Source organism: Rhinopithecus bieti, unplaced genomic scaffold (assembly GCF_001698545.2).
Source record: "Rhinopithecus bieti isolate Rb0 unplaced genomic scaffold, ASM169854v2 scaffold_7888, whole genome shotgun sequence".
NCBI lineage: Eukaryota > Metazoa > Chordata > Mammalia > Primates > Cercopithecidae > Rhinopithecus > Rhinopithecus bieti.
In genome coordinates this window covers 2,105,457-2,131,276 of record NW_016805944.1, presented here as the reverse complement: position 1 = coordinate 2,131,276, position 25,820 = coordinate 2,105,457, and the positions used below count along the sequence as shown (strand labels likewise).

Here is a 25,820-nt window from a genome sequence, read left to right as displayed (position 1 = left end):
GTCCAGGGATGCGAGGTTTGGACCACTAAGGGAAAGCGCATGCGTGCTAGGCAGGGCTGACCGAAGGCTTCGGGGTGTATCATAGGGTCTCATCGGAGATGTGTTGGCCGTTAAGACCTCTGGAATTGGAACTCTAAATACACAGAAAGGCTATGAGCTCAGGAGACTCGGACGAAAGAGTTGTGTTAGGAAGAGGGGTCAGAAGACAAGGGTGCTGGGCAAAACGCTTCCTCTTCGACTCCGAATACGGTGGCTAGAAAGGTTTCTCTGACGAAAGAGGGGCGTGGTTCGAAGCCGTACTGTGGCCGGTAAAGCTCAAGGCACATGGAACGAAAAGGACGAAAAGAATCGGCAGGGAGAAGCGGACAGGATGGCCCGAAAGGCTCATATAACCGAAAACGTGGGTTAATGTGAAGGGGCGGAAGAAACAGAACTTATGGGAGGTGCATGCTGGCCGAGAAAGTCCTGGAGTTCGGAACATACAGTGTTTCCATCAGGTGGAAACAGCCTGCGGGAAAGAGAAATACGGTGGCCAGGTTGGTCCTTTCACAGCCGAAAGTGGCCTTTCTGAGAGGCGTGGCTGCGGCACTCTTGCTGGATACGGTGGCCCGGCGGGGCTAGAAAGCATGAAATCTCGCGCGATTACTCTGCGCCGTCTGGGACGGGGCGGGGCTGGCGGCGGGGGCGGGAACCCGGAGCGGGAAGATGGCGGCGGCGCAGGAGGTGGACGGGGCCCGCAGCGCCGTGGTGGCGGCCGGGGGAGGCGGCTCCGGTCAGGTACGGAGGCCGAGAGGGGACTGAGGGGGTTCTTCCCCAGTTGGGGGGCCTCCCACGGGGCGTGTCGTGCTCCGTGTCGTGGAATCCAGTGCACTGGGGGCCCCTTGCCCAGAGGGACCTTGAATACCCGGCCTAGGGAGGGCCGGACCGCCCGGGAGGCCGGACGGTGCCGGGAACGGGGCCCTGTTGCGTGTCGGGTCCCCTGCGCGCTCGCGCCGGGCTGCCACCAGCCTTATCGCTGGAGCCGGGAAGACAGTGGCTCGGAGGGGCGCAGGCTTGTGCCTTGGCGCGCTGGGTTCTGGACTCCGCGATTCCGGGCTCTGAGGCCGTTCCTAGAGTGATCTGGCGTTCAGGTTTCGTTGTAGTGCTGGAGGTGTGCGCAGTGATTAATTGAGAGTTTTCTAGCTCTGGGGAAGTCAGGATTAGCAGGGCATGGCCGACAGACCCATTTTACAGACGGGAATCCAAGGAACAGTGAGACTAAGGTGCTTCCAGAAGGTCATCCCGGTTAGGTTTGTAACTTTATGTAGAAGTTACAAGACATTGCTGACACAGGAACTGGTATAGATGTGCTTTTAACATGAACTAGTCCTATGGGTTAATTAGTCCATGTACGGATGACTTCTGACCCGCTGCTGCCTTAACACACTGCAGAGCATACCATTTCAGGCAGCTACCGTTTAGGCATTTGGGGAATAGATGGAGACATCAAGGTGCTGTCGACCCACCCACTGGGATGTCACTGACATGTAGGAGGCAGCTCAGGGAAAAGGAGTGCGGGTTGAGAGGGGAGAATGAAGCTGACTCTCTGTATGACCTTGGGCAAGTTCCTTTCCCTCTTCAGGCTTTTATTTCTCCCCTGTTAACTGCAGAGGTTGGACAGGAGGGCCAGCCATATCCCTGCTGTCATGGGACGGGGAGAGGAGACTGACATGTAAACAAACAGTTGTAATCCTGAATGATTAGGTTGGTGACAGAAGTCTGTGTCCAGGGACTGGGGAGCCCAGAGAAGGAGCAAGTGGTATCACCTGGGGAGGACACCTGGATGAAGTTAGTGTGATAGAGCCCACTATATCTGCTCTGAATCTGTTCAGCATTCTCAGCCAGGGCCTGGCCTCAGGGACAGCTCAGGAAATGTGTGTTGAGTTAGTGCTGGAATGAAGGCTCAGTTCCTGTCTTCAAGGGTTTTCCAGTCTTGCTGAAAGGAGGTCGTTTCCCCTCTGGGTTTCTGTTGATTATTGGGTTGGTGGTGGATTGAGAGACCAGGGCCCAGGTTGTTCTGATTGCCCTGAGCTTCCATATGGCACTCTGATCTTCTCTTGTACCAACTCTGCTTAAAAACAATCAAGACTTACCCCTTTGCCTTTAGGACAAAGTACAAATTCTTTTATAAATCACAGCCTTGCATGATCTGACTCTTTTCTTCAGACTAGACTAGGATTTTTCGAGCTCGGCACTGTCAACATTTTGAATTGGATAAGGCTTTGTTTGGGGGACTGCCTTGCGCATTTTAGGATGTTTAGCAGCATTCCTGGCCTCTACGCACTAGATGTCAGTAGCTCAGTAGCATCCACGCCCCTCCCCAGTTGTGACAACCATAAATGTCTCCAGACATTGCTAAATGTTCCAGGAGCAGGGGGGCAAAGTCATCCCTGCATGAGAACCACTGCGCTAAAGGGGATCCACTGCTCTGAAACCTATTTTATTTCTAAACCTCTTTTATTGCCTCTCAGTCTCTTTCCTCGCAGTCTATGCACAGATCTCTCCCCTCTGTAGCTAGTTAATGTGTGTTAGTCCTACAGATTTCAGATGTTCCCTCCTGCAGAAAGCCCTCTTTGACTGTCTGGGATCCCCTGTCCCAGGCCTGCACCCGCTGGGTTTCACTCTCTGGGGACTGGTCTCCTCCACTGGACTGGGAGCCCCAGGAGGGCAGAGCCGGGACTGCCTTGATCACCACTAGTTCCTTAGCACCACTCAGCTCAGGGTTGGGCACAGAGGAGGTGCTCAGTGTTTGTAGAATGAGTGGATCTTGAAACAGAGGCTGGGCTGAGGTGGAATTCCCTGATGCGCAGTGGTGGATCCAGGTAATCAGTGAAAACATGCCGTAAAATGTAGCTTCCTCCCGCTCTTGCCTAGCCCTGGTGGTCTCAGCTGCTTCTTGGGCCCCTTAGCAGATGTTGCTGGGCATTGTGTGTGTGCGTCGATGTGCAGATCCAAGAGCAGGAACTAACTGTGTCTTAGTCACTGATGTGTCCACAGCCACTGCCACCCTTCTCCCATGCCCAGGGCCTGGTACACAGCAGGCAGACCCTCAGCCCTGTCTCCTGCTTTAGCCAGCCTGCTCCTATAGCCAGGAACTCAGCTTTGCCATTGAGTCCTTCAGCGAATACAAATTGAGTCTACTACATGCTAGGCCTCGTGCTGATGCTGGGGATACAGCTGTGAACAAAATAAGTGCTGCCCTCTTGAAGGCCCTTACCCTTGTGTTCTAGTTGGAGCTGAATTTATAGGGGAAGCACAGACAGGGACACACAGTGAACAAGATAAGTAAGAAAAACAGCAGTTCAGATGACTCTGCGTGCCATGGACAGAAATAAAGCTGGGATGGGAATAAGAAGTGAGGGGTGGGTAGAAGAGTTGCAATTAAATAGGGTAGTCTAGGAAGGCCTCTCTGAGGAGGTGATGCTTGAACAAAGACCTGAAGGAAGTGAGAGAGGGAGTCCCAGAGATACGAGGGAAAAGCCTTTCAGGCAAAGGAACAGCCAGTGCGAAGGCCCTGAGGTGGGAGGTGCCTAGTGTGATGAAGGAATGTCAAGGAGGTTGGAGCCGGTGAGGGGAGAGGAGTGGGTGGGGACAGATGCAGATTATGCCAAGCTTTGGAGGCCTTGGGGAGGACTTGGCCTTTACTCAGAGAAATAGGAGCTGAAAACTCTGTCACCACAATCTCAGCTCACTGCAACCTCTGTCTCCTGGGTTCAGGCAATTCTCCTACCTCAGCCTCCCAAGTAGCTGGGATTATAAGCATCTGCTACCACACCCAGCTAATTTTTTGTGTTTTTAGTAGAGACAGGGTTTCACCAGGTTGGCCAGGCTGGTCTTAAACTCCTGACCTCAGGCAATCTGCCTGCCTCGGCCTCCCAAAGTGCTGGGATTTCAGGCATGAGCCACCACGCCCAGCCTTGTAGTATAATTTAGATGGTATAACGTTAGTTAACCTGTTGTCAGGATAGAGTTCATTGACTCCTGGTCCATTTATGCAGTTGTGTGGTGCAGCCATCACCACAGTCTGGTCTGAGAAAGCTTCTGTCCCCTCAAAAAGTTCCCTTTTGCAGTCTCTGCTGCTCCCAGCCCTAGGCAGCCACAGAGGTGTTATCTCTGTAATTTTCTACAAGTTTCTTAAACAAGGACCTAAACAACATCCAGTCTTTTGTGTCCAGCTTCTTTCATTGGGCATAATGGGTTTGAGGTTCATGTTACACAGATCTGCAGTTGTTCCTTTTTATTTTATTTTTTAACAACCTAGAATCAGGAAAATTTGGCCTTTGGGGAAATCCTAAAGTACATGCTCTCATTTGTTCCTTTTCACTACTGAGTAGCAGTCCACAGACGTGACATGGTTTATTCTTTCACTCCTCAAAGGATATTTGGGTTGTTTATAGTTTTTGGCTGTTGCCAATAATGCTGCTATGAACATTCATGTACAAGCTTTTCTGTGGCAATATTTCTTTTCTTTTTTTTCTGAGTAAAGAGAGACAGGGTCTCCCTGTGTTGCCCAGGCTGGTCTCGAACTCCTGGGCTCAAGGGATCCTCCTGCCTTGGCCTCCCAAAGAGCTAGGATTATAGGCATGAGCCACCACACCTGGCCATTGTTTGTTTTTAAGGCAGTCATGCTCTGTCGCCTAGGCTGTAGTGCAGTGGTGCGATCCTGGCTCACTAGCCTCATCCTCCAAGGCTCAACTGATCTTCCCCCCTCAGCCTTCTGAGTAGCTGGGACCACAGGCATGCACCACCACACCTGACTAATATTTGTATTTTTTATAGAGATGAGGTCTTGCTGTGTTGCCCAGGTTGGTCTTGAACTCCAGGGCTCAAGCAGTCTTCCTGCCTTGGCCTTCCGAAGTGCTGGGATTATAGGCGTGAGCCACTGTGCCCGGCCTGGCTGCACGTTTTCTGCCTCCTGGGTAGCCATTCAGGATGGGTTTGCTGGATTATGTAGTAGGTGCACATATGACTCGTTAAATAACTGCCATATTTTCCAAAGTGGCTGCACTTTTCCTTTCCCCGTAGCAGTGTATGAGGGTTCCTGTTTTTCCACATCCCAGCACTTGTGATTGTCTGTCTTTCTGCTGATAGCCATCCTAATAGGTGTGAAGTGACGTCTCATTGTGGTTTTAACTTGCCATTCAGTGGGAAGGTTCCCAGCCAGATTGCCCATCACTAACAGGTAAGAGAAGAGACCTGGGAGTCAGCCAGACATAGCTTCAAATCCTGGCCTGGCATCACGTGTCCATTCCTGACTCCAAATCAGCTCAGACCCGTTGAAACCCATACGTGGGCCCCTAAATTTCCCAGGAGCTGGGCTGGCCGTGAGGAGGGGCCTTGTGCCTGTCTGATTTAGCTTCCCCAGCTGACCCCCGCTCCATAGATCTCATCAGAATGTGGCTTCCTCTGTTTCAGCCCGAGGGTCTCACCCAAGACGCCAAAGGGAGCGCCTCAGGGAGGCCTCTCTGACCACCCACTCCAAAGTGGATCCCTGTCCCCAACTCAGTTGCTGTCACTTCCCCCTGCTTGTTTTCCATGTACCATTTTTAATTATCCTGTTTACCGTTCTAGTGTGTTTCCCTCTAGATCCTCAGCTCTGGGCAAGCAGGGCCCACATTTCTGTCTGAAATGTACCAGTATTTTCACAATCTGATCCACAGGTCAGAGAGGTGAAGTGATGTTCCCCAGGTGTCACAGCAAGAACGGTGGGACCAGGACGATAGCTGAGGCCCATTTGACCCTGGAGCCCCTACAGTGCTGTCCTATACTTTGGGAGATTACAGGACGGAGCTCTTGCTGGTGAAGGGGACAGGAGTTGACAAGTGACACGTTTAACAAATGTGGCCCTTGGCCGGGCGCGGTGGCTCAAGCCTGTAATCCCAGCACTTTGGGAGGCCGAGACGGGTGGATCACGATGTCAGGAGATCGAGACCATCCTGGCTAACACGGTGAAACCCCGTCTCTACTAAAATACAAAAAAAAAAAAAACTAGCCGGGCGAGGTGGCGGGCGCCTGTAGTCCCAGCCACTCCAGAGGCTGAGGCAGGAGAATGGCGTAAACCCGGGAGGCGGAGCTTGCAGTGAGCTGAGATCCGGCCACTGCACTCTAGCCCGGGCAACAGAGCAAGACTCTGTCTCAAAAAAAAAAAAAAAATGTGGCCCCTCTGACCATGCTCCTGGGGCATTTGCTATCTGGTGGGTGAGGTAAACGGAGAAAACCTTGCAGAGGAGTGGACTGGGGGCTGTGGAGGGGAAGGCCAGACACTGGAGCCTCAGAGGGAAGTGGGTTTGGGTGACCTGAGTGTCCAGGGTGAGCCCTTCAGGCAGCAGTGGCTACACCAGTGTGTATCACACCCCTGCTCTGTGCTGCTGCTGTTCCCGAGCTGTGACCATGACAGTCCTGGTCCTGCCTCTTGAAGGCTGACGGCTGAGGGGACAGCTGGGAGGAGGGGTGAGTGAGAACAGGACTGGGGAGCTAGCAGGGTGCACGAAGGGTGAGCAGAACATCCCCTTCCAAACCTGGCATTCTGAGAGTCTCTGGTTGTGACCTTCCGTGTCTGAGTGAAGAGCCCTCCTCTGGGAAGCCGTGCCTGGCTCCCCCTTCCCTTCTGTCATTCTGCTTCTGCGGTTGTCCTTCCTGAGTGACCAGACAAGTGGCTTCACCTCTCTGAGCCTCCTTTTGCTCAGCAGCCAGATGGAGCTGGTCAGTTTTGGCCTCAGGGTTAGTGTGCTGTGTGCTGTCACAGACACGTCCTGTGGCCATGGCTTATGGTAGCGGCTGATAGTCTGATTGTGTTTTTCTGTGTCTGTCTCACCTGCTGGACCAGGGGCCATTGGAGGGCAGGACTGGGCACAGAGGGGGTCTCAGGAATGGTTTGCCCAGGTAAGGCCCTTTCAGCTAAGCCCCAGCCTTGAAGAATCCGACACCGGCCATGAGACTCCTTCTGCTGTTGTCCCCAGTAGCCACCTCCTTGCATCCTGGCTCCAGCCCCAGGGAGCAGTGGACAGTCATCAGAATCAGACTGTGTCTCTAATCTTCTATTTCTACACCTGCTGCTTCTCTCACTTCCTCCTTTGCGCCACCAGCTTGCTATGTTTTAAGTCACAGCTCCAATGCCCTCTCCTCCAGGAAGTTACCCCGACTTCTAGGCTGGACCAGGTGCCTCTCGGGGCTCCTGCGTTCCAGCCCCATTCTGGACAGTCACTGTCTAAAGATGAGTCTGTCTCCCCACTGGGCTGTTGAACCCCAGGAGGACAGCAAAGGACTCTCTAGGTGACCACTGGGTCCCCAGCGCAGAGGAGGTGCTCTGAGAGTGTTTTCCTCCTAAAACAAGAGGGCCCCACCTTCCCAGGTGCTGTCACTGATTCATTCTCCAGTTATTGATAAGCAGCCACTCTTTGCCCAGCCTGTGTCTGGCCTTCATGTGTGATGGTGTCTAAGATAGCCTCTGTGTCCATTCTCCCTCCTTACCCTGGCCTCTGTCCCCCACAGGTGACCAGCAATGGCAGCATCGGGAGGGACCCGCCAGCAGAGACCCAGCCTCAGAACCCACCGGCCCAGCCGGCACCCAATGCCTGGCAGGTCATCAAAGGTGTGCTGTTCAGGTGAGCAGATGGGACTTGGGTTTGTTCACCGAAAACAAATAAAAGTAAGGAAGAAAGGAAAACTCAGCTGATCAGCTGAGGATAGTGATCATTACTATATTGGTAGAGATACTTTTTTTTTTTGTATAATGGAATATTTTCTAAACCTTTGTTTTACTCTGGTAAAACATATTGAAGTAGGGAGTCTCCCTGAACCTGTTCTGGTTTGGTGGGGGCTACCTGATTTGTAAAAAAATAAAAACACAAAAAATACTGAAGTGGTTTGCTAGGGCCCTTGTAACAAGTAATACAGACTGAGTAGTTTAAACAACTGAAATGTGGAAATTGACTGTCTTACAGTTCTGAAGGCTGGAAGTCCAGGATCCAGCTGTGGGCAGGGGCAGATTCTTCTGTGGCTCCTCTCCTTGGCTTGTAGAAGGCCATCTTCTCCCTGTGTCTTCATGTGGTCTTTCCTCTGTGTGTGTCTGTGTTCTAAGCTCCTCTTATGGGAACACTAGTCATGCTGGCTTAGTGCGCACCATAATGACCTCACTGAACCTTACTTTTTTAAAGACCCTATCTGGGCCGGGCACAATGACTCACCCCCATAATTCCAGCACTTTGGGAGGCCAGGATGGGAGGATCACTTGAGCCCAGGAATTTGAGACTAGCCTGGGCAACATAGTGAGACCCTGTCTCTACTAAAAATAAAAAAATCTGGCCGGGCGCGGTGGCTCACGCCTATAATCCCAGCACTTTGGGAGGCCGAGGCGGGCAGGTCATGACGTGAAGAGATCAAGACCATCCTGGCCAACATGGTAACACCTGTCTCTACTAAAAATACAAAAATTGGCCGGGCGTGGTGGCTCAAGCCTGTAATCCCAGCACTTTGGGAGGCCGAGACGGGTGGATCACGAGGTCAGGAGATCGAGACCATCCTGGCTAACACAGTGAAACCCCGTCTCTACTAAAAAAAAAAATACAAAACTAGCCAGGCGAGTGGCGGGCACCTGTAGTACCCACTACTACGGTGAGGTCCGATGGCAGGAGCATGGCGTAAACCCAGGAGGCGAGCTTGCAGTGATGAAGATCCGGCAATGCCACTCAGTCCGTCGTGGCTGACAGACGCGGACTTCCAAAGGCCTCAAAAAAAAAAAAAAAAAAACCTAGCTGGGACATGGTGGCACGTGCCTGACCGTCCCAGCTACTCGGAGGCTAAGGCAGGAAAATCATTTGAACCCCGGATGGCAGAGGTTGGCGTGTGCCATCTGGCACTCAGCTGGGTACATGAGCAGACTTCCATCCCAAAAAAAAAAAAAAAACAGGTATGTGACACGTACCTTAGTCTCAGCTACTCGGAGAGGCAAGGTAGGAGGATCACCTTGAGCCTTGGAAGGTTTTTTTTTTTTATTTTTGTAATGGAGTTTGCTCTGTTTCCCAGGCTGGAGTGCAGTGACACCGACTCAGTTCACTGCAACCTTCCGCTCCTGGTTCAAGCTGATTCTCCTGCCTCAGACTCCCAAGCAGCTGGGATTACAGCATGTGCACCATGCCTAGCTAATTTTGTTTTTTTTTTTTTGAGACCGAGTCTGCTCTGTCACCCAGACTGGAGCGCAGTGGCCAATCTCAGCTCACTGCATGCCCCCTCCCGGGTTTCACCCATTCCCATGCCTCAGCCTCCGAGTAGTCTGGGACTACAGCGCCGCCACCTCGGCCGGCTAGTTTTTTGGCATTTTTAGTAGAGACGGGGTTTCACCGTGTTTAGCCAGGATGTTTCGATCTCCTGACCTCGGTGATCCGCCCGTACCTGGCTCCCAATATGCTGGATTACAGGCTTGAGCCACCGCGCCCGGCCGCTAATTTTGTATTTTTAGTAGAGATGGGATTTCTCCATGTTGGTCAGGCTGGTCTCGAACTCCCAACCTCAGGCAATCCACCTGCCTTGGCCTCCCAAAGTGCTGGGATTACAGGCTTGAGCCACCGCGCCCGGCCGCTAATTTTGTATTTTTAGTAGAGATGGGATTTCTCCATGTTGGTCAGGCTGGTCTCGCACTCCTGACCTCATGATCTACCCGCCTTGGCCTCCCAAAGTGCTGGGATTACAGGCGTGAGCCACTGCGCCCGTCCTGACCCTCGGAAGTTGAAGCTGTAGTGAGCCGAGATCACACCACTATACTCCAGTCTGGGCAACAGAGTGAGACCTTACCACAAAAAAAAGTTGGGGGACCCCGTCTCTAAATCCAGTCACGGTGGTGCTGAAGGTTAAGACTTCAACATACGAATTTCGGGAGATGTGGTTCAGCCCACATCTGCACATAACATCAAATTTACAATTTTAACCTATGTTTTCATTTTAACCTTTTATTTTTTTTTGAGACAGTCTCATTCTGCCACCTAGGCTGGAGTGCAATAGTGTAATCTCGGCTCACTGCAGTCTCTGCCTCCTGGTTTCAAGCGATTCTCCTGCCTCAGCCACCTGAGTAGCTGGGACTACAGGCACCCGCCACCTTGCCTGGCTAATTTTTGTATTTTTAGTAGAGGTGGGGTTTTGCCGTGTTGGCCAGGCTGATCTTGAACTCCTGACCTCAGGTGATCCACCCGCCTCAGACTCCTAAAGTCCTGGGATTACAGGCGTGAGCCACCGTGCTTGGCCCATTTTAACCATTTTTAAATATATAGTCCTATGGCATTAAGTACATCTCCACTGTTGTGCCCACATCACCATTATCCATCCTGAGAATTTCCTCTTCCTGAACTGAAATTCCACATCCATCAGACACCAGCTCCCCATTTCTTCCTCCTTGCAACACCTGGCAGCCACCTTTCTATTTCCTGTCTCTCTTTCACTACTCTAGTTAGCTCCTGTATGTGGAATCAGCATTTGTCCTTCTGTGACTGCCTGGTGGTGACCCTTTTACCTGTGGGTTCACATGCTATTCCTGGGCAGTGGAACCCCAGGGCCTGCTTTTTCAAAGCCCAGCTTCTCTCCGAGGCCCTGGGGAGATGCTGGGTGGTAGCGTGGAAATATACTTGGCACTGGGTTCTATCCTTCCTGCCTAGACCTGGTGACAGCCACCTTCTTTGCTCTGAGCCTTTGTTTACTCCTCTGCAAAATAGATATTCCTTTTATTTTTTTTCTTTTTGGCGATGTATTTTAGCAAAATAAGAGACCACACCGTGCAATTAGGCAATCAGCTCCCCTACTTATCAGATAGAAGAAATTGCACAGCAGAGATGTTTAAAACAATCATCCCGCCGGGTGCAGTGACTCACACCTGTAATCCCAGCACTTTGGGAGGCCGAGGCAGGCGGATCACGAGGTCAAGAGATCGAGACCATCCTGGCCAACGTGGTGAAACCCCGTCTCTACTAAAAATACAAAAATTAGCTGCGTGTGGTGGCGCATGCCTGTAGTCCCAGCTACTTGGGAGACTGAGGCAGGAGAATCGCTTGAACCTGGGAGATGGAGGTTGCAGTGAGCTGAGATTGCACCACTGCACTCAGGCCTGGCGACAGAGCTAGACTCTTGTCTCAAAAAAAAGAAAAAAAAAGAAAAAGAAAATAAAACAATCATTCCCTTGGCTAGAATGTCTTCACGTGGCCGTGGCCAGCTGCACGGGAGGCTGGGAAATGTGGTCTTTAATCTGGGAAACTGAGCACCCTGCTGGAAAGCAGGACTTCTATACTGAGGAAGAAGAGGAGAGTGGTTTTGGGGGGACAGCTACTTATCTCTTCCATAAAATCTTATTACTTGTTTCCCTTAACTTATAATTAATGTGTGTTTACTTTACAAAATTAAGTAGTTCAAACAATACAGAAGAGTGAAAAGAAAAAAGCAATGAAAAAGTGTAATGTGGGCCAAGTGCTGTGGCTCACACCTGTAATCCCAGCACTTTGGGAGGCCAAGGTGGGTGGATCACGAGGTTAGGAGATTGAGACCATCCTGGCTAACATAGTGAAACCCCATCTCTATGGAAAAAAAAAAAAATTAGCCAGGCATGGTGGCGGGCTGCTATAGTCACAGCCACTCAGGAGGCTGAGGCAGGAGAAACACTTGAACCCGGGAGGCGGAGCTTGCAGTGAACCAGGCACTTCAGCCTGGGTTACAGAGTGAGACTCCATCTCAAAACAAAAAAAGAAAGAAGAAAAAGTGTAATGTATCGGTGGCCATCCCATAAGCACACACTTTTGTAATTGACCCTAAATGGGATTATATATAGACGCTCACAGATAAGAGTTGTTTAAAATAGAGAAAAATTAGGAGGCAGGGGGCAGATAGTGTCAGACAGCGTGTAAGAGCACAGCCCTGCTGACATATCAGCCCTGCCACCTCTGAACTCTGTGGCCTGGTCAGGTGATCACCCTTCTTGAGCCTCACTTTCCACTTCACAGACAGGAATCTTGACAATTAGGGTGCATCAAAAGGATTCCAAGAGAATTCACGTCAACTGAGAGGTGCGGGACCTGGCACACACTCAGACGATGTCGGCCATGATTCCTTTTGTTGTTCAACGTGAAAAAAAAAAAAAAAAACTTAGGATCAGCCTGAGCAACACAGCAAGACCCCATCTCTTTAAAAAACTAAAAAATTAGCTGGGTGTGATGGTGCACACCTGTAGTCCCAGATATTAGGGAGGCCGAAGAGGGAGGATCACTTGAGCCCAGGGGGTCAAGGCTGCAATGAGTCATGATCCAGTCTGGGCAACAGAGTGAGACTGTGTCTCAAACAAACAAAAACCTTAGGAAATATATAGTGAAACAGTTAAAAGAAATAGCTCATGAGGCCAGGCGCAGTGGCTCATGCCTGTAATCCCAGAACTTTGCGAGGCCAAGGCGCGTGGATCACCTGAGGTCGGGAGTTCCAGACCAGCCTGAGCAACATGGAGAAACCAGTCTCTGCTAAAAATACAAAATTAACCAGACATGGTGCCTCGTGCTTGTAATCCCAGCTACTCAGGAGGCTGAGGCAGGAGAATCACTTGAACCCGGGAGGCGGAGGTTGCAGTGAGCCGAGATCGTGCCATTGTACTCTAGCCTGGGCAACAAGAGCGAAACTCTGTCTCAAACAAAAAAAAAAACACAACTCATGATCCCTGATGTAGTCACTGATCACATTCTAGACTAGAGCAGAACCGCCTGCCTGGTGTCCTCCAATAGTGTCACACAGGACACTGAGAAACTGTGCAGGAAAGAAACCTCCCCACCCTGATAAGTTGCAAAACTGACATGTGTGCCTCAAAAATTCCTGCCATGTGCCCTAAGCTTCTGTCATGGGCCCCTGTCCCTTATGGTCTCCACTTCATCTCCCCTCCCCATGGCCACGTAAAAACTTCAGATTTTCTTATATATCACCTTCTTTTTTTTGCATGTTGCAAGCTGCTCTGCATGAAAATTATTTTTATCTTTCCCTTCGTTTTTACATAAGCGATAGCCTGTTTTACACACTGTTCTGCTCCTTGATTTTTTTCATTAACAATATATCTTCGAAATCTTTCCACGTCAGTGCATAGGGAGCTTCCTTCACAGAGACATTTTTAATACAAGTCACACTGTAGATTAATTTCCTTTCTTAGAACTAGGCAGCATCAAACATCAGTTCGGGTGGGTGCTCAGAGACCGTCTTGGCTGCAGTTCTTAAAATGGGACTCAGAATTTGTTTTCAGGGGACCATGAACTCCTTGTAGCTTGAAGCTGATTATGCAGGAATAGCCTTTCTGGATAGCGGGTGGTGTCTGTGGTGTTTGTGGTTTTGAGCACATGTGGTTAACCTGGAGTGGGAGGTGGAGCAGGAACTGGGTATGTAAAGGAACGGGGTGGGAGGGAGAGTTTTGATTATACGTCTTTTCATGTATTTAAAAATGTTCTGAACCTGTGAATGTAGAATACCTATTTGGGTGTGAGAGAGGATTTAATGTCTGTTTTCTTTGCTTACTCAAGTATATCAGGAAGCATTAGAAAGGTCCAGTCTCCTGCAGGCCTGGGTGCATGGATGAGGGGCTGTGGCCATGAGCCCTCTGAGAGGGTCCACAGAACTGTGGGCGTGTGGATACACACAGATGTTCTTCAGGTGACTAGGGGTTTGGAATCCAAAAAGGCCTGGCCTTGTTTTGTACATGGGAACCTAGAGGCCCAGAGGGGTTCGGACCCCCACAGGCCACACACTAAGCCAGGGCAGAGCTGCCTGGAGGCATCACTGCTTCTACACTCTCCCTAGGTGTGTTTACTAAAGTGAGAGCCTCTGCTGGAGGCATTGGTACCCCAGAGATTGCCAGGTCCAGACCTTCCCCAGCCGTGCGTATCAGGGACTTCATAGGGAGGTAGCAGATGGCTCATCTGGGCCATGGCCCCTGAGACCCTGGACCCCAGGGCCTCGTGGCTTCTACAGGCAGAGACAAGTCCCTGTGTCTGATCCTGCCCCGATCAGGGCTCAGCAGGGAGGCACCCCACCCACAGTAGAATTCACTCATAGTGTTTTTCCACTCCAAAGTTTTTTGTATGCCTTTTTCCTATGATTAAAATAACAGTAATAGCTAATACTTCTAAATCACGAATTGGGTATGTCCAGGCTCCATTCTGAGGTACGTGTGTGTGTGTATTTCAGATACATATACACACTATATAAACATATATATATATACAATTTAATGCATATAATGCTTATAAACTGCTCTATGAGAGTAGGCGCTGTTATTATCTCCATTTCAACCATTAAAGTTGACCACTGAGGTCACAGTAAGCTGGGCTCGTAACCTCTTCTGCTATATGGTTATCATACCGGTAATTGATAAGTACTTGAATCATTTAATAATCACCTGGCTACATGCAGCTGAGAAACCTCCATTAACACAGTAGAGGTTAATTTCTCTCTGATATACCAGTCTGGATGGAGGCAGACTAGGATTCAGCAGTCTTCAGTGACCCAGACTCCTTCTTGCTGTTTTTTCCACCATTGCTAGGTTTTTCCCTTTATCCTCGTAGCCCAAGACAGCTGCTGAAGATCCAGCCATCACATCCACACTCCAGGCAACAGGAGGAAAGAATAAATCAATAAGGAATATTCCTTCTCTTTAAGGACTTTTTTTTTTTTTTTTTTGAGATGGAGTCTTACTCTGTCACCCAGACTGGCATCCAGTGGCATGATCTCGGCTCACTGTGACCTCCGCCTCCCAGGTTCAAGCGATTTCCCTGCCTCCGCCTCCTGAATAGCTGGGATTACAGATCCCTGCCACCACGCCCAGCTAATTTTTGTATTTTTAGTAGAGATGAGGTTTCACCATGTTGGCCAGGCTGGTCTCAAACTCCTGACCTCAAGTGTCGGCTTCCCAAAGTGCTGGGATTATAGGTGTGAGCCAACACGCCCAGCCTCATTTTGTTTTTGGTATCTGTTGTTGCTGCTGATTCTCACTCATAATGTCTTGTTTGCTTTTGTGCCTGGCTTATCTCTGTCTGTGTCCTGATCATTATACTTGAAAAGTTATTTATAGGAATTTCAGGGCTAGGATGAGCATATTTTTTTTTTTTTTTTTTTTTTTTGAGACGGAGTCTCGCTCTGTCGCCCAGGCTGGAGTGCAGTGGCCGGATCTCAGCTCACTGCAAGCTCCGCCTCTCGGGTTTACGCCATTCTCCTGCCTCAGCCTCCCAAGTAGCTGGGACTACAGGCGCCCGCCAACTCGCCCAGCTAGTTTTTTGTATTTTTTAGTAGAGACGGGGTTTCGCCGTGTTAGCTAGGTTGGTCTCGATCTCCTGACCTCGCGATCCACCCGTCTCGGCCTCCCAAAGTGCTGGGATTACAGGCTTGAGCCACCGCGCCCGGCCGGATGAGCATATTTTTCTACAGAGAGGATTGCCTTTGCTTCTGCCTGGGGACATTACCAAGTCCCAGGTTTGCTTGAGCTGCCCTGCGTGACTCCTTGTCCCACGAGTGGCCTTGCACACTTGGCCCAGCATACCTGGTGTGTAACTCCTGGAAATGAGTAGGCCGCCTGGTTCCCTCCTTCTTAGGGGTGGAGCCTTGCGCCTTGCAGGGTCTTAGTTTCCTGTAGGGTAGGTCTCTGGTTACCTCATATGTCGTATGTGCCCTGGGCTAGCATTTCTTATTTTTGAGACAGGGTCTCGCTTTGTCGCCCAGACCAGAGTGCAGTGACACGATCATGGTTCACTGCAGCCTCGACCTCCTGGGCTCAGGTGATTCTCCCACCTCAGCCTCCTGAGTAGCTGGGACTATAGGCATGGTGCATGCTGCCATGCCTGGCTAATTTTTGTATTTTTTGTAGAAACTGTGTTGCCCAGGCTGGTCTTAAATTCCTGGGCTCAAGCAATCCACCTACCTCTGCCTCCCAGCATGCTGGGGTTACAGGTGCGAGCCACCGCACCCAGCCTAGACCAGCATTTTTGTCATCTATCAAAACACCTAGCAGATGTCCTCAGACACATGAAGAAGCTTATAGGGTTCCTTTACTTATTTTTTTTTTCCTAGACCTGCAAATCCAGGATCCTTTACTTCTTTTTTTTTTTTTTTTTTTGAGACGGACTTTTTGCTCTTGTCACTCAGGCTAGAGTGCAATGGTACAATCTCGGTTCACTGCAGCCTCCTTCTCCCGGGTTCAAGCGATTCTCCTGCCCCAACCTCCTGAGTAGCTGGGATTACAGGCGCCTGCCACCACTCCTGGCTAATTTTTGTATTCTTAGTAGAGACGGGGTTTCACCATGTTGGCCAGGCTGGTCTCGAACTCCTGACCTTAGGTGATCCACCTGCCTCTGCCTCCCAAAGTGCTGGGATTACAGGCGTGAACCACCACGCACGGCCCATCCTTTACTACTTTAGGATTCCTACTTTCCCTTCACTCTTTGCCTGAAGGTTTGGTAGCCTCCAGTCTTGTCTATTCTTCAGAGCTGTCTATTTGTATATATTCATATGTAAACTTGATAAAAATTATATGCACGAGAACAAATATGAGAATACGTGAGCAGCATATATTCTCATCCTATCAATATGTGTAATTATAAATATAAAATATATTGATATCTTTGTAGTGTATTAATTTTTTCAAGCTTTTTCAATTCTTTCAATGAGAGGGTTGGTCTGAATAATTTAGCCCACTATTACTAAAATTGGAACTAACCTATCGCTTACTATCTGCTTCTCCAAAAATTCCGTTAAAGTTCAGAAATATTGCTCTTTCTAAGCTTCTGTGCCTTCGGGCTCATTGCAACCTCTGCCTCCCAGTTTCAAGTGATTCTCCTGCCTCAGCCTCCCAAGTAGCTGGGAGTATAGGCGCATGCCACCAGGACCAGCTAATTTTTGTATTTTTAGTAGAGACGGGTTTTCACCATGTTGGCCATGATGATCTCGATCTCCTGACCTCACAATTTGCCCGCTTTGGCCTCCCAAAATGCTGGGATTACAGGCGTGAGCCACCATGCCCGGCCTCTACACTTTTTGAGTTATTTTAAAATGTGTAATTAAATTACTATTGACTATAGTTGCCCTGTTTTGCTACCAAATACTAGATCTCGTTCATTCTATTTTTTGTAGCCATTAACCATCCCCAGTTCTGTGCTTTTGAAGTGCTGGGATTCCAGATTCTTTCTTTCAGAAATGTCATGTTTATTATTATGTTTTCTTTATTTCGTTTTTGTTTTTTTTTTTTTTATTTTATTTTATTTTATTTTTTTGAGACGGAGTCTCGCTCTGCCGCCCAGGCTGGAGTGCAGTGGCCAGATCTCAGCTCACGGCAAGCTCCGCCTCCCGGGTTTACGCCATTCTCCTGCCTCAGCCTCTGGAGTAGCTGGGACTACAGACGCCCGCCACCTCGCCCGGCTAGTTTTTTGTGTTTTTTTTTAGTAGAGATGGGGTTTCACCGTGTTAGCCAGGATGGTCTCGATCTCCTGACCTCGTGATCCGCCCGCCTCGGCCTCCCAAAGTGCTGGGATTACAGGCTTGAGCCACTGCGCCCGGCCTCGTTTTTGTTTTAATTCACCCATCTGCACACTGAAGGGGTTCCAGATTCTTAGTGTCCTCTCTGGGGGGTCCCAAGGGGCTGGATGGCAGGTTTCCCAGACTGAGGTTTCAAGAGTCAGCCCCTGCAGCCCTGTGGTCACCAGGAGCTCCTGGGGACTTAGAGTCAAGGGTCTGCATGCAGACCAGGGCAGTGCCAGCCCCCCCCTGCACTGGCAAATGGTGGATCTGGGCTCCCTCCCCAGATGTGGTCTTTGGGGACATCTTGTCTTCTTGCCAGCCCTGTGACTACCTTCTCAGGGCCTCCCTGACTTGATCACTAGCCCCAGGTCAGGCGCCAGCATGTGCCAAGTCAGAAGGAAGTCAGGTGGGTCTGTTGCGGAGAGCCAAGGCTTGGGGACTCACCACCTTGCTGCTTCTCTCCTCAGGATCTTCATCATCTGGGCCATCAGCAGCTGGTTCCGCCGAGGGCCGGCCCCTCAGGACCAGACGGGCCCCGGAGGAGCCCCACGCGTCGCCAGCCGCAACCTGTTCCCCAAAGACACTTTAATGGTAACTGCCAGCGGTAGGGCAGACTTGGAGATGATGGGGCAAGGAGGGGTGGAATGTGGAGGAGTGATGTCAGCAGTCGGGACAGACCAGGTCCCTGCCCACTGGCAGGTCTAGGAAAACAGGTCCAGGATTGAGGAACTCTAGGCCCATCCCCAGTACATGAGACCTGTGTCACGGGGGTCCATCCCCAGCACATGAAACTTGTGTCACCCAAAAGAAAAAGCAAATTCATTTGGTTAAAATACCAGGGTCTTTGGATGTTACATTTCAAAATATATTCAGCCTTCCAAGGTTGCAGAGGGATATGTGCAAGGGAGGTAGTGTGAAAGGTGGGGAGGGTAGGGAGCCAGCAGAGGCTGGTGGGAGGTAGGCACGGAAGGAGAGAAGACCTGCACTTTCACAGTGGGCTTGGGCATGGGCAGGGCAGGGCTTCGGGAGCGTGCAGAGCAAAAGCGTTTAGACCTGTCTGTCAGTCTAGGCTTTTCTGAGCAAACATGGCCATGGGGGCTTGAGAAAGGAGGAAGTTCTTGTTGGGTCACAGTGGTTTTGGTTTTTTTTTTTTTTAGATGGAGTCTCACTCTGTCGCCCAGGCTAGAGTGCAGTGGCATAATCTTAACTCACTGCAACCTCCTCCTCCTGGGCTCCAGTGATCCTCCTACCTCAGCCTCCCGAGTAGCTGGGATTACAGACGTGCCACCACGTCCCACTAATTTTTTGTATTTTTAGTACAGATGAGGTTTCACTTTTTTGGGCAGGCTGGTCTCGAACTCCTGACCTCAAGTGATCTACCCGCCTCGGCCTCCAAACGTGCTGGGATTACAGGCGTGGACCACCACGTCCAGCGGCTGACAGTGCTTTTGTAGCTCTGGACTGCTTTGTCCGTAAGCCTGCAGAGCTCTGACCAGGAAGGCCCAGCAGCCACTAGGGCAGGAGATTATTCAGGGAGCTTCTGCCCCTTCCTACCCCTAAATTATAATTGGCAGGCTGGCCAGTCTGCAAGTGTTCTTTGTTCGTTGACTTCACAGGCTCAGACCAGGACAGACATGGTGGTATGAGAACAGAGAAAATATGTTCTCTCTGCTGCTCTTCCTCTCTCCTCTCCCCTGCCCTCTGTAATTACTGTTTCTCTATGTGTGCTGACCGCTGCCATAGCTCTTCATCTGCTCTTTAGCCAGCCTGCAAAGGCTCTCAAGAGCAGGCCTGAGCTGTTGCCTTCTGTCCCAACAGAACCTGCATGTGTACATCTCAGAGCACGAGCACTTTACAGACTTCAACGCCACGTCGGCACTCTTCTGGGAGCAGCACGATCTTGTGTATGGCGACTGGACTAGCGGCGAGAACTCAGACGGCTGCTATGAGCACTTTGCTGAGCTTGACATCCCACAGGTGGGGGCAGCTCCTGGTTTCTGGCCCCATGGCTGCTTGACTGGCACTGAAGGACCTTTCCTCCAGTCCGCTCCTTGCTGAGAGAGTGTGGAGTTTGGGCTCCAGGCTTGGCCCTTCCCTGGGCTCACATGCTCTGTGACCACAGGCTGGTCCCTGAGGTCTCTGGGCTTCACTTTCCCCTGCGTGAAAAAGGTAGATATGGGTGGAATTGTCCTGGGACCCTGCCAGCTACCTCTAAGGTTGTGCAGTCCTTGACTTGAAACCGGTGAAAGATTAGTAATTGTCCTTGGGGATGTTTGCCTATCACCAGTTTATCAGGCAGCCCCATTTCAAAATAACATTAGTTAATGCTGATTGAGCTAAGTGCAGGGTACTAAGCTAGGCTGACTCATGGAAACCTACCAGCAACCCTGTGAGGCAGGAACTGTTACTCTCATTTGACATGTGAGGAAACTGAGACAGAGAGAGGGAAGGTGATTTACCCAAGGCCACATTGCATGAGAGATTCAGACTCAGGCTCTATGGCTGTGGACTCTAGCAGCCCTAGGCTCAAATCCTGCCTCCTCCTGGAAGCCCTCCCTGACCCACAGAGCACTCAGACTTGGTTAAGCACCCTCTCTGGGTTCTCACACCTGCTGGACTTCCCCATCCCAGCCCACTCTGGGGCCTCACTGGGACTCCTGCATGGGACTGTGAGTCTTGTGATAATAAGGCTGGGCTGCCTAGATCACTTCCATGTCCCCAGCACTGCCCAATGTGGGGCTGGGGACAGAATCAACAAGAACCAAACAAGTGAAAGGGACGTCTCTTTGGGGCCTTCTTTGGCTGAGTCCAAGACAGCTGCCCTCATTCCTTTCTCCCCAACGGGCCTTCTCAGCTTTGGGGTGGAGGGCACATTTCTGTTTTATTTCTGTCTGGGTGGCTAGAAGCAGAATGTGGACACAGTCGTTCTTTTTTTTTTTTGAGATAGCGTCTCGCTCTGTTACCCAGTCTGGAGTGCAGTGGCGCGACCTTGGCTCACTGCAGCTTCCACCTCCTAGGTTCAAGCGATTCTCGTGTCAGCCTCCTGAGTAGCTGGGATTACAGGCACACATGATCACACCCAGCTAATTTTTGTATTTTTTTAGTAGAGACAGGGTTTCGCTATGTTGGCCAGGCTGGTCTTGAACTTCTGAACTCAAGTGATCCGCCTGCCTCAGCCTCCCAAAGTGCTGGGATTACAGGCGTGAGACACTGCACCCAGCCATTATTCTTTTCTTTTTGAGATGGGGTCTTGCTCTGTTGCCTAGGCTGGAGTGCAGTGGCACAGTTACAGCTCACTGCACTCTCAACCTCACGGGCTTAAGCCATCCTTTCACCTCTGCCTCCCAAGTAGCTGGGACAACAGGCATGCACCACCATGCCCAGCTAATTTTTTGTGTTTTTCGTAGAGATGGGGTCTCAACATGTTGCCCAGGCTGGTCTCAAATTCCTGAGCTCAAGTGATCCTCTCACCTCAGCCTCCCAAAGTGCTGGACTAACAGGCATGAACCACCCCACCCAGCTGGACTTTCTGACCTGCACTGAGAGGTGGCTCCCACAGAGACCTCAAGCCCAGCCCCCAGGCCTTGCCCCAAGATCCAAGGAAGGACCAGGGCCTGGCAGGCCCAGCAGGGGGATCTGCTTCCAAGGGCTTGGATCTAAGTCGAAGCTTCAAGGTGGGGTCTGAGTGGACTTAAAAGGCGGGAATGCTGGGCACAGTGGCACGTGCCTGTAAGCACAGCTACTCAGGAGGCTGAGGTGGGAGAACGGCTAGAGCCCAGGAGTGTAGGACTGTAGTGTGCCACGATCACAACTGCAAATAGCCAGTGCACTCCAGCCTGGGCAACACAGCAAGACCCCATCTCTAAAAAAGACAGGAGAGTGAGGAGAACACAATGTGGCCAAGTGAATCCGAGCTCTGCTCAAAGATCATAGAGGTTCAGTGCTCGCCTTTGTCTCCACTCAGTGCCCCTGGACAACTTGCCTCCCTTCTCAAAGCCTCAGTTTCCTCATCTGTATCAAGTGAGAATAGTTCCCCTTCCCTGGGAGGCAAGGAGACTTTATGAGATAATGAGGAAGACTTGGGCAGAGAGGGGCCAGCTGGAGGTAGCAGGGAGTAGCACCCAGGAGCCCACAGACTGGGTTTCCATCTGCATACTTGCCACACCCTGTATGACCCCTTGGCATGAGCCCCGTTTGCCTCATCTGCAAAATGGGGTGGTAACATGACCCATTGCATACGGTTGACATGTTACATGTGTGTTAACTCATTAGATTAGGGAGCTATTGTCTGAAGTGCCCAGGGCAGGGTCTGGCCCATAGTAGGAGCTCCATGTCGGTCAGCTGCTTCTTCCTGTTGAGTGAGCTTAACGAGAGCTCGTTGACTGAGCTGTGTGCCAGTGCTCCAGGTAGTCCCTGTAGTAGTACCCTCAGGTCAGTGTTGTGGGGACCTCGCATCCTCTAGGTGGGGCCCTGAGGCTTAGAAGCTGAGCTCGCACGGCCATGGCGGGTAGAGTGGGCGTCTGAGGCTAACTCCAGCGTTTACCTCTCTGCCACCCAGCTACACGCGTCACCCTGAGTACTCAGTAAATGGCCAGAGATTTGACGGGGAGGAAACTGCTGGGGACGGGTGCCAGGCAGGGCTTTAATGTTTCCTTCACACCAGTTGCCCAGCCTGCCCACCTGACCTTCCCTCTTTTGCAGAGTGTCCAGCAGAATGGCTCCATCTACATCCACGTTTACTTCACCAAGAGTGGCTTCCACCCAGACCCCCGGCAGAAGGCACTGTACCGCCGCCTTGCCACAGTCCACATGTCCCGGAGTAAGTCACTCCCCTGCAGCCAGGACCCGCTGTCCAGGGGGCCAGCATCCTGGGAGCCCCCAGGCTGATGTGGCGGACAATGAATCCCAGGTCCAGGGGGGCAGGCAGGAAGCCTGCGCTCAAAGAGGGTGGGATTGGCAGGGCAGGCTTAAGCCCCACCCAGCCTTAATGAGCCCTATAGACACTAAGGAGGGAGACCCACAGAGGAAGGGCTCAAAGACCAGAGGGGAATTGGCCAGAAAAAGCAGGTGGAGACGGGGACTCTTGGAGAGGAGGAGACGTCCTTCACCAAGGGGTAAGGGCCAGGGTTGACTTGCGCACAGTAGGGGCCTGATAGAAGTAGACACTCAAAAATATTTTGTGGGCTGGGTGCAGTGGTTCACGCCTGTAATCCTAGCACTTTGGGAGATGAGGTGGGCAGGATTGCTTGAGCCCAGGAGTTTGAGACCAGCCTGGGAAACACGGCAAAACCCTGTCTCTACCAAAAGATACAAAAATTAGCTGGGTGTGTGCCTGTAGTCCCATCTGCTCAGGAGGCTGAGGTGGGAGGATCGCTTGAGCCCAGGAGGTGGAGGCTGGATCACACCACTGCACTCCAGCCTAGGTGACAGACTGAGAACCTCTCAAAAAGATAGAGGCTGGGCACAGTGGCTCACTCCTGTAATCCCAGCACTTTGGGAGGCTGAGGCAGGCGGATCACTTGAGGTCAGGGATTCGAGACCAACCTGACCAACATGGAGGAACCCTGTCTCTACTAAAAATACAAAATTAGCCAGGCGTGGTGGTGCATGCCTGTAATCCCAGCTACTCGGGAAACTGGGGCAGGAGAATCGCTTGAACCCGGGAGGTAGAGGTTGTGGTGAGCTGTGATTGCGCTATTGCATTCCAGCCTGGGCAATAAGAGCGAAACTCGGTCTCATAAACAAAAAGAGAGCCGGGCGCGGTGGCTCACTCCTGTAATCCCAACACTTTGGGAGGCTGAGGCGGGTGGATCACGAGGTCGAGATAGAGACCATCCTGGCCAACATGGTGAAACCCCGTCTCTACTAAAAATACAAAAATTAGCTGGGCGTGGTAGCACGTGCCTGTAGTCTCAGCTACTTGGGAGGCTGAGGCAAGAGAATTGCTTGAATCCAGGAGGCAGAGATTGCGGTGAGCCGAGATCGCACCATTGCACTCCAGCCTGATGACAGAGCAAGACTCCGTCTCAAAAAAAAAAAGATAGATAAATAGATAACATTCAAAGAACAGTGTGGGCAACATAGTGAGACTTCGTCGCTACAAAAAATAATAGCCAGGTATGGTGGTGAGCACCTGTGGTTCCAGCTACATGGGAGGCTGAGGGGGAGGATTGATTGAGTTGGGAGGTTGAGGATGCAATGAGCTGTGATTGCACTGTGGCATTCCAGCCTGGGTGACGGAGCAAGTCCACGTCTCTGAAAAAACAATAGCAATAAAAAATAAGACTACCACTTCTACTCCCATGATAACTCATTAGCCCATTAACCCACTAATCCATGAATGGGTTAATCAGTTCCTGAGGGGAGGGCCCTCATGACCCAGTCACCTCTTAAAAGCGCCGTCTCTCAGTACTGGCACACTGGGGGTTAAATTTCAGTGGGAGTGGGGAGTACTAGAGTACTTCAGTAGTCCCAGCTACTTGGGAGACTGAAGTGGGAGAATTAGCATGACTTTTGGCCAGGACAAATATTCAAACCATAGCATGTCCATCCTCTTGTTTTTGGGAGGTTAATAATTATTGTCATCTTTCTGCTTGCCTGGCTCTTTTTTTTTTTTTTTTTTTTTTAAGACAAGATCTCACTCTGTCACCCAGGCTGGAGTGCAGTGCAGTGGACTATCTCAGCTTACTACAATTTCCACCTCCCGAGTTCAAGTGATTCTCCCACCTTAGCCTCCCAAATAGCTGGGACTGCAGGCACACGCCACTATGCCCGGCTAGTTTTTGTATTTTTAGTAGAGACGGGGTCTCACCATGTTGGCCAGGCTGGTCTCAAGCTCCTGACATCAAGTGATCCGTCCACCTCGGCCTCCAAAGTGCTGGGATTACAGGTGTGAGCCACCGCACCCGGCCTTGCCTGGTTCTGCATGACCTTTTTCCTTGAGTCCTCTGTCTCCTGATGGGCAGCCTTAGAAATCTCTCACTGTACCTGTTTGAGCGGATCTGGAGAATGGCTTTCTCAGACCCCCATTCTCCTAACTGGAGTTCTGTGTACTCCACCTATCTTTCATTTTATTGAGGACTATTCCAGACATTCCCTGTGGATTTGGTTAAGATCCATCTGGCTGGTTTTGGGTGGTGCAGCAACAGACGGAATTCTATTTGTATGAGTTAGATCTTATCTACTTCTTTTAGTATAAAAATATCCTAAAGGATGATAATTTTTTTATCACCTATACTAGATGGAATGAAAAGTTGATGACTCTATGTAGGTTCCCAGAGATGACTTGGAAAGGTCTTCTGGAGTTAGTTGAGTGCCATTCTGAGTGAGTGTGTCTGGAGAATGTGCTGCGTTGGTGTGTCCCACCCGGCTGAGATGTGGTGAGATCTTTGGAGAACTGGGCAGAAGTGGCTTGAGGGGTGTGACCTACAGGGTTGGTCTCACAGATGTTTCCCTGCAGAGAGGGATACATCAGGGGTCTGGGTTAAAATGCCCCATGCTTCAGAGGTCGCTCTGAAGGTGACCCAGGTGGCTGACTCTTCACCATATTCTCGTACCCCCATTTGACGATCACCTGATCATTCCGTTAACCTAAATCGATACCAGTATTTTCTGTGGTTTTGTCTTTAGTGAATGTGTGATCCATGTCACTGTGTGGTGAGGTTTATTCACAGTCAGTCTGGTCTGTAAAATAGAATCTGCAGACAGTGACCCTGAAAAGCATACTAGGATCATGCAGGCCTCCCTACCCAGCCTTGGAGCTTGGATCCTCAGAGCAGGGACATAGAAGGACTTGGAGTGAGCCACCCACCAACTCTAGGGTGAAGGAGAGTGTGAGTTCAGAAAAGCCCCCTTTGGGCTGGCTGTGGTGGCTCACACCTGGAAACCCAGCACTTTGGGAGGCCAAGGTGGGCAGGTCTCTTAAGGTCATGAGTTCAAGAACAGCCTGACCAACATGGTGAAACTCTGTCTCTACTAAAAATACAAAACTTGCCAGGCGCGGTGGCTCACGCCTGTAATCCCAGCACTTTGGGAGGCCGAGACGGGTGGATCACGAGGTCAGGAGATGGAGACTATCCTGGCTAACACGGTGAAACCCCGTCTCTACTAAAAATACAAAAATTAGCCAGGCGCGGTGGCAGGCGCCTGTAGTCCCAGCTACACGGGAGGCTGAGGCAGGAGAATGGCGTGAACCCGGGAGGTGGAGCTTGCAGTGAGTGGAGATCGCGCCACTGCACTCCAGCCTGGGCGACAGAGCAAGACTCCATCTCAAAAAAAAA

At 50.9% G+C, this 25,820-nt stretch overlaps 1 protein-coding gene across 1 annotated transcript in view; it reads left to right on the top strand.

Annotated features, from left to right (window-relative positions):
* Positions 1–534: 534 nt before the first annotated feature.
* Positions 535–25,820, top strand: part of CLPTM1 (CLPTM1 regulator of GABA type A receptor forward trafficking) — a 38,714-nt gene continuing 13,428 nt past the window's right edge. The window contains exons 1-5 of the mRNA XM_017874384.1: positions 535–777; positions 7,531–7,643; positions 18,009–18,132; positions 19,360–19,518; positions 22,243–22,360. Of these exons, the coding sequence (XP_017729873.1) occupies positions 706–777; positions 7,531–7,643; positions 18,009–18,132; positions 19,360–19,518; positions 22,243–22,360 (586 nt within the window). The 5' untranslated portion in view covers positions 535–705. The remainder of the gene's footprint in view (positions 778–7,530; positions 7,644–18,008; positions 18,133–19,359; positions 19,519–22,242; positions 22,361–25,820) is intronic.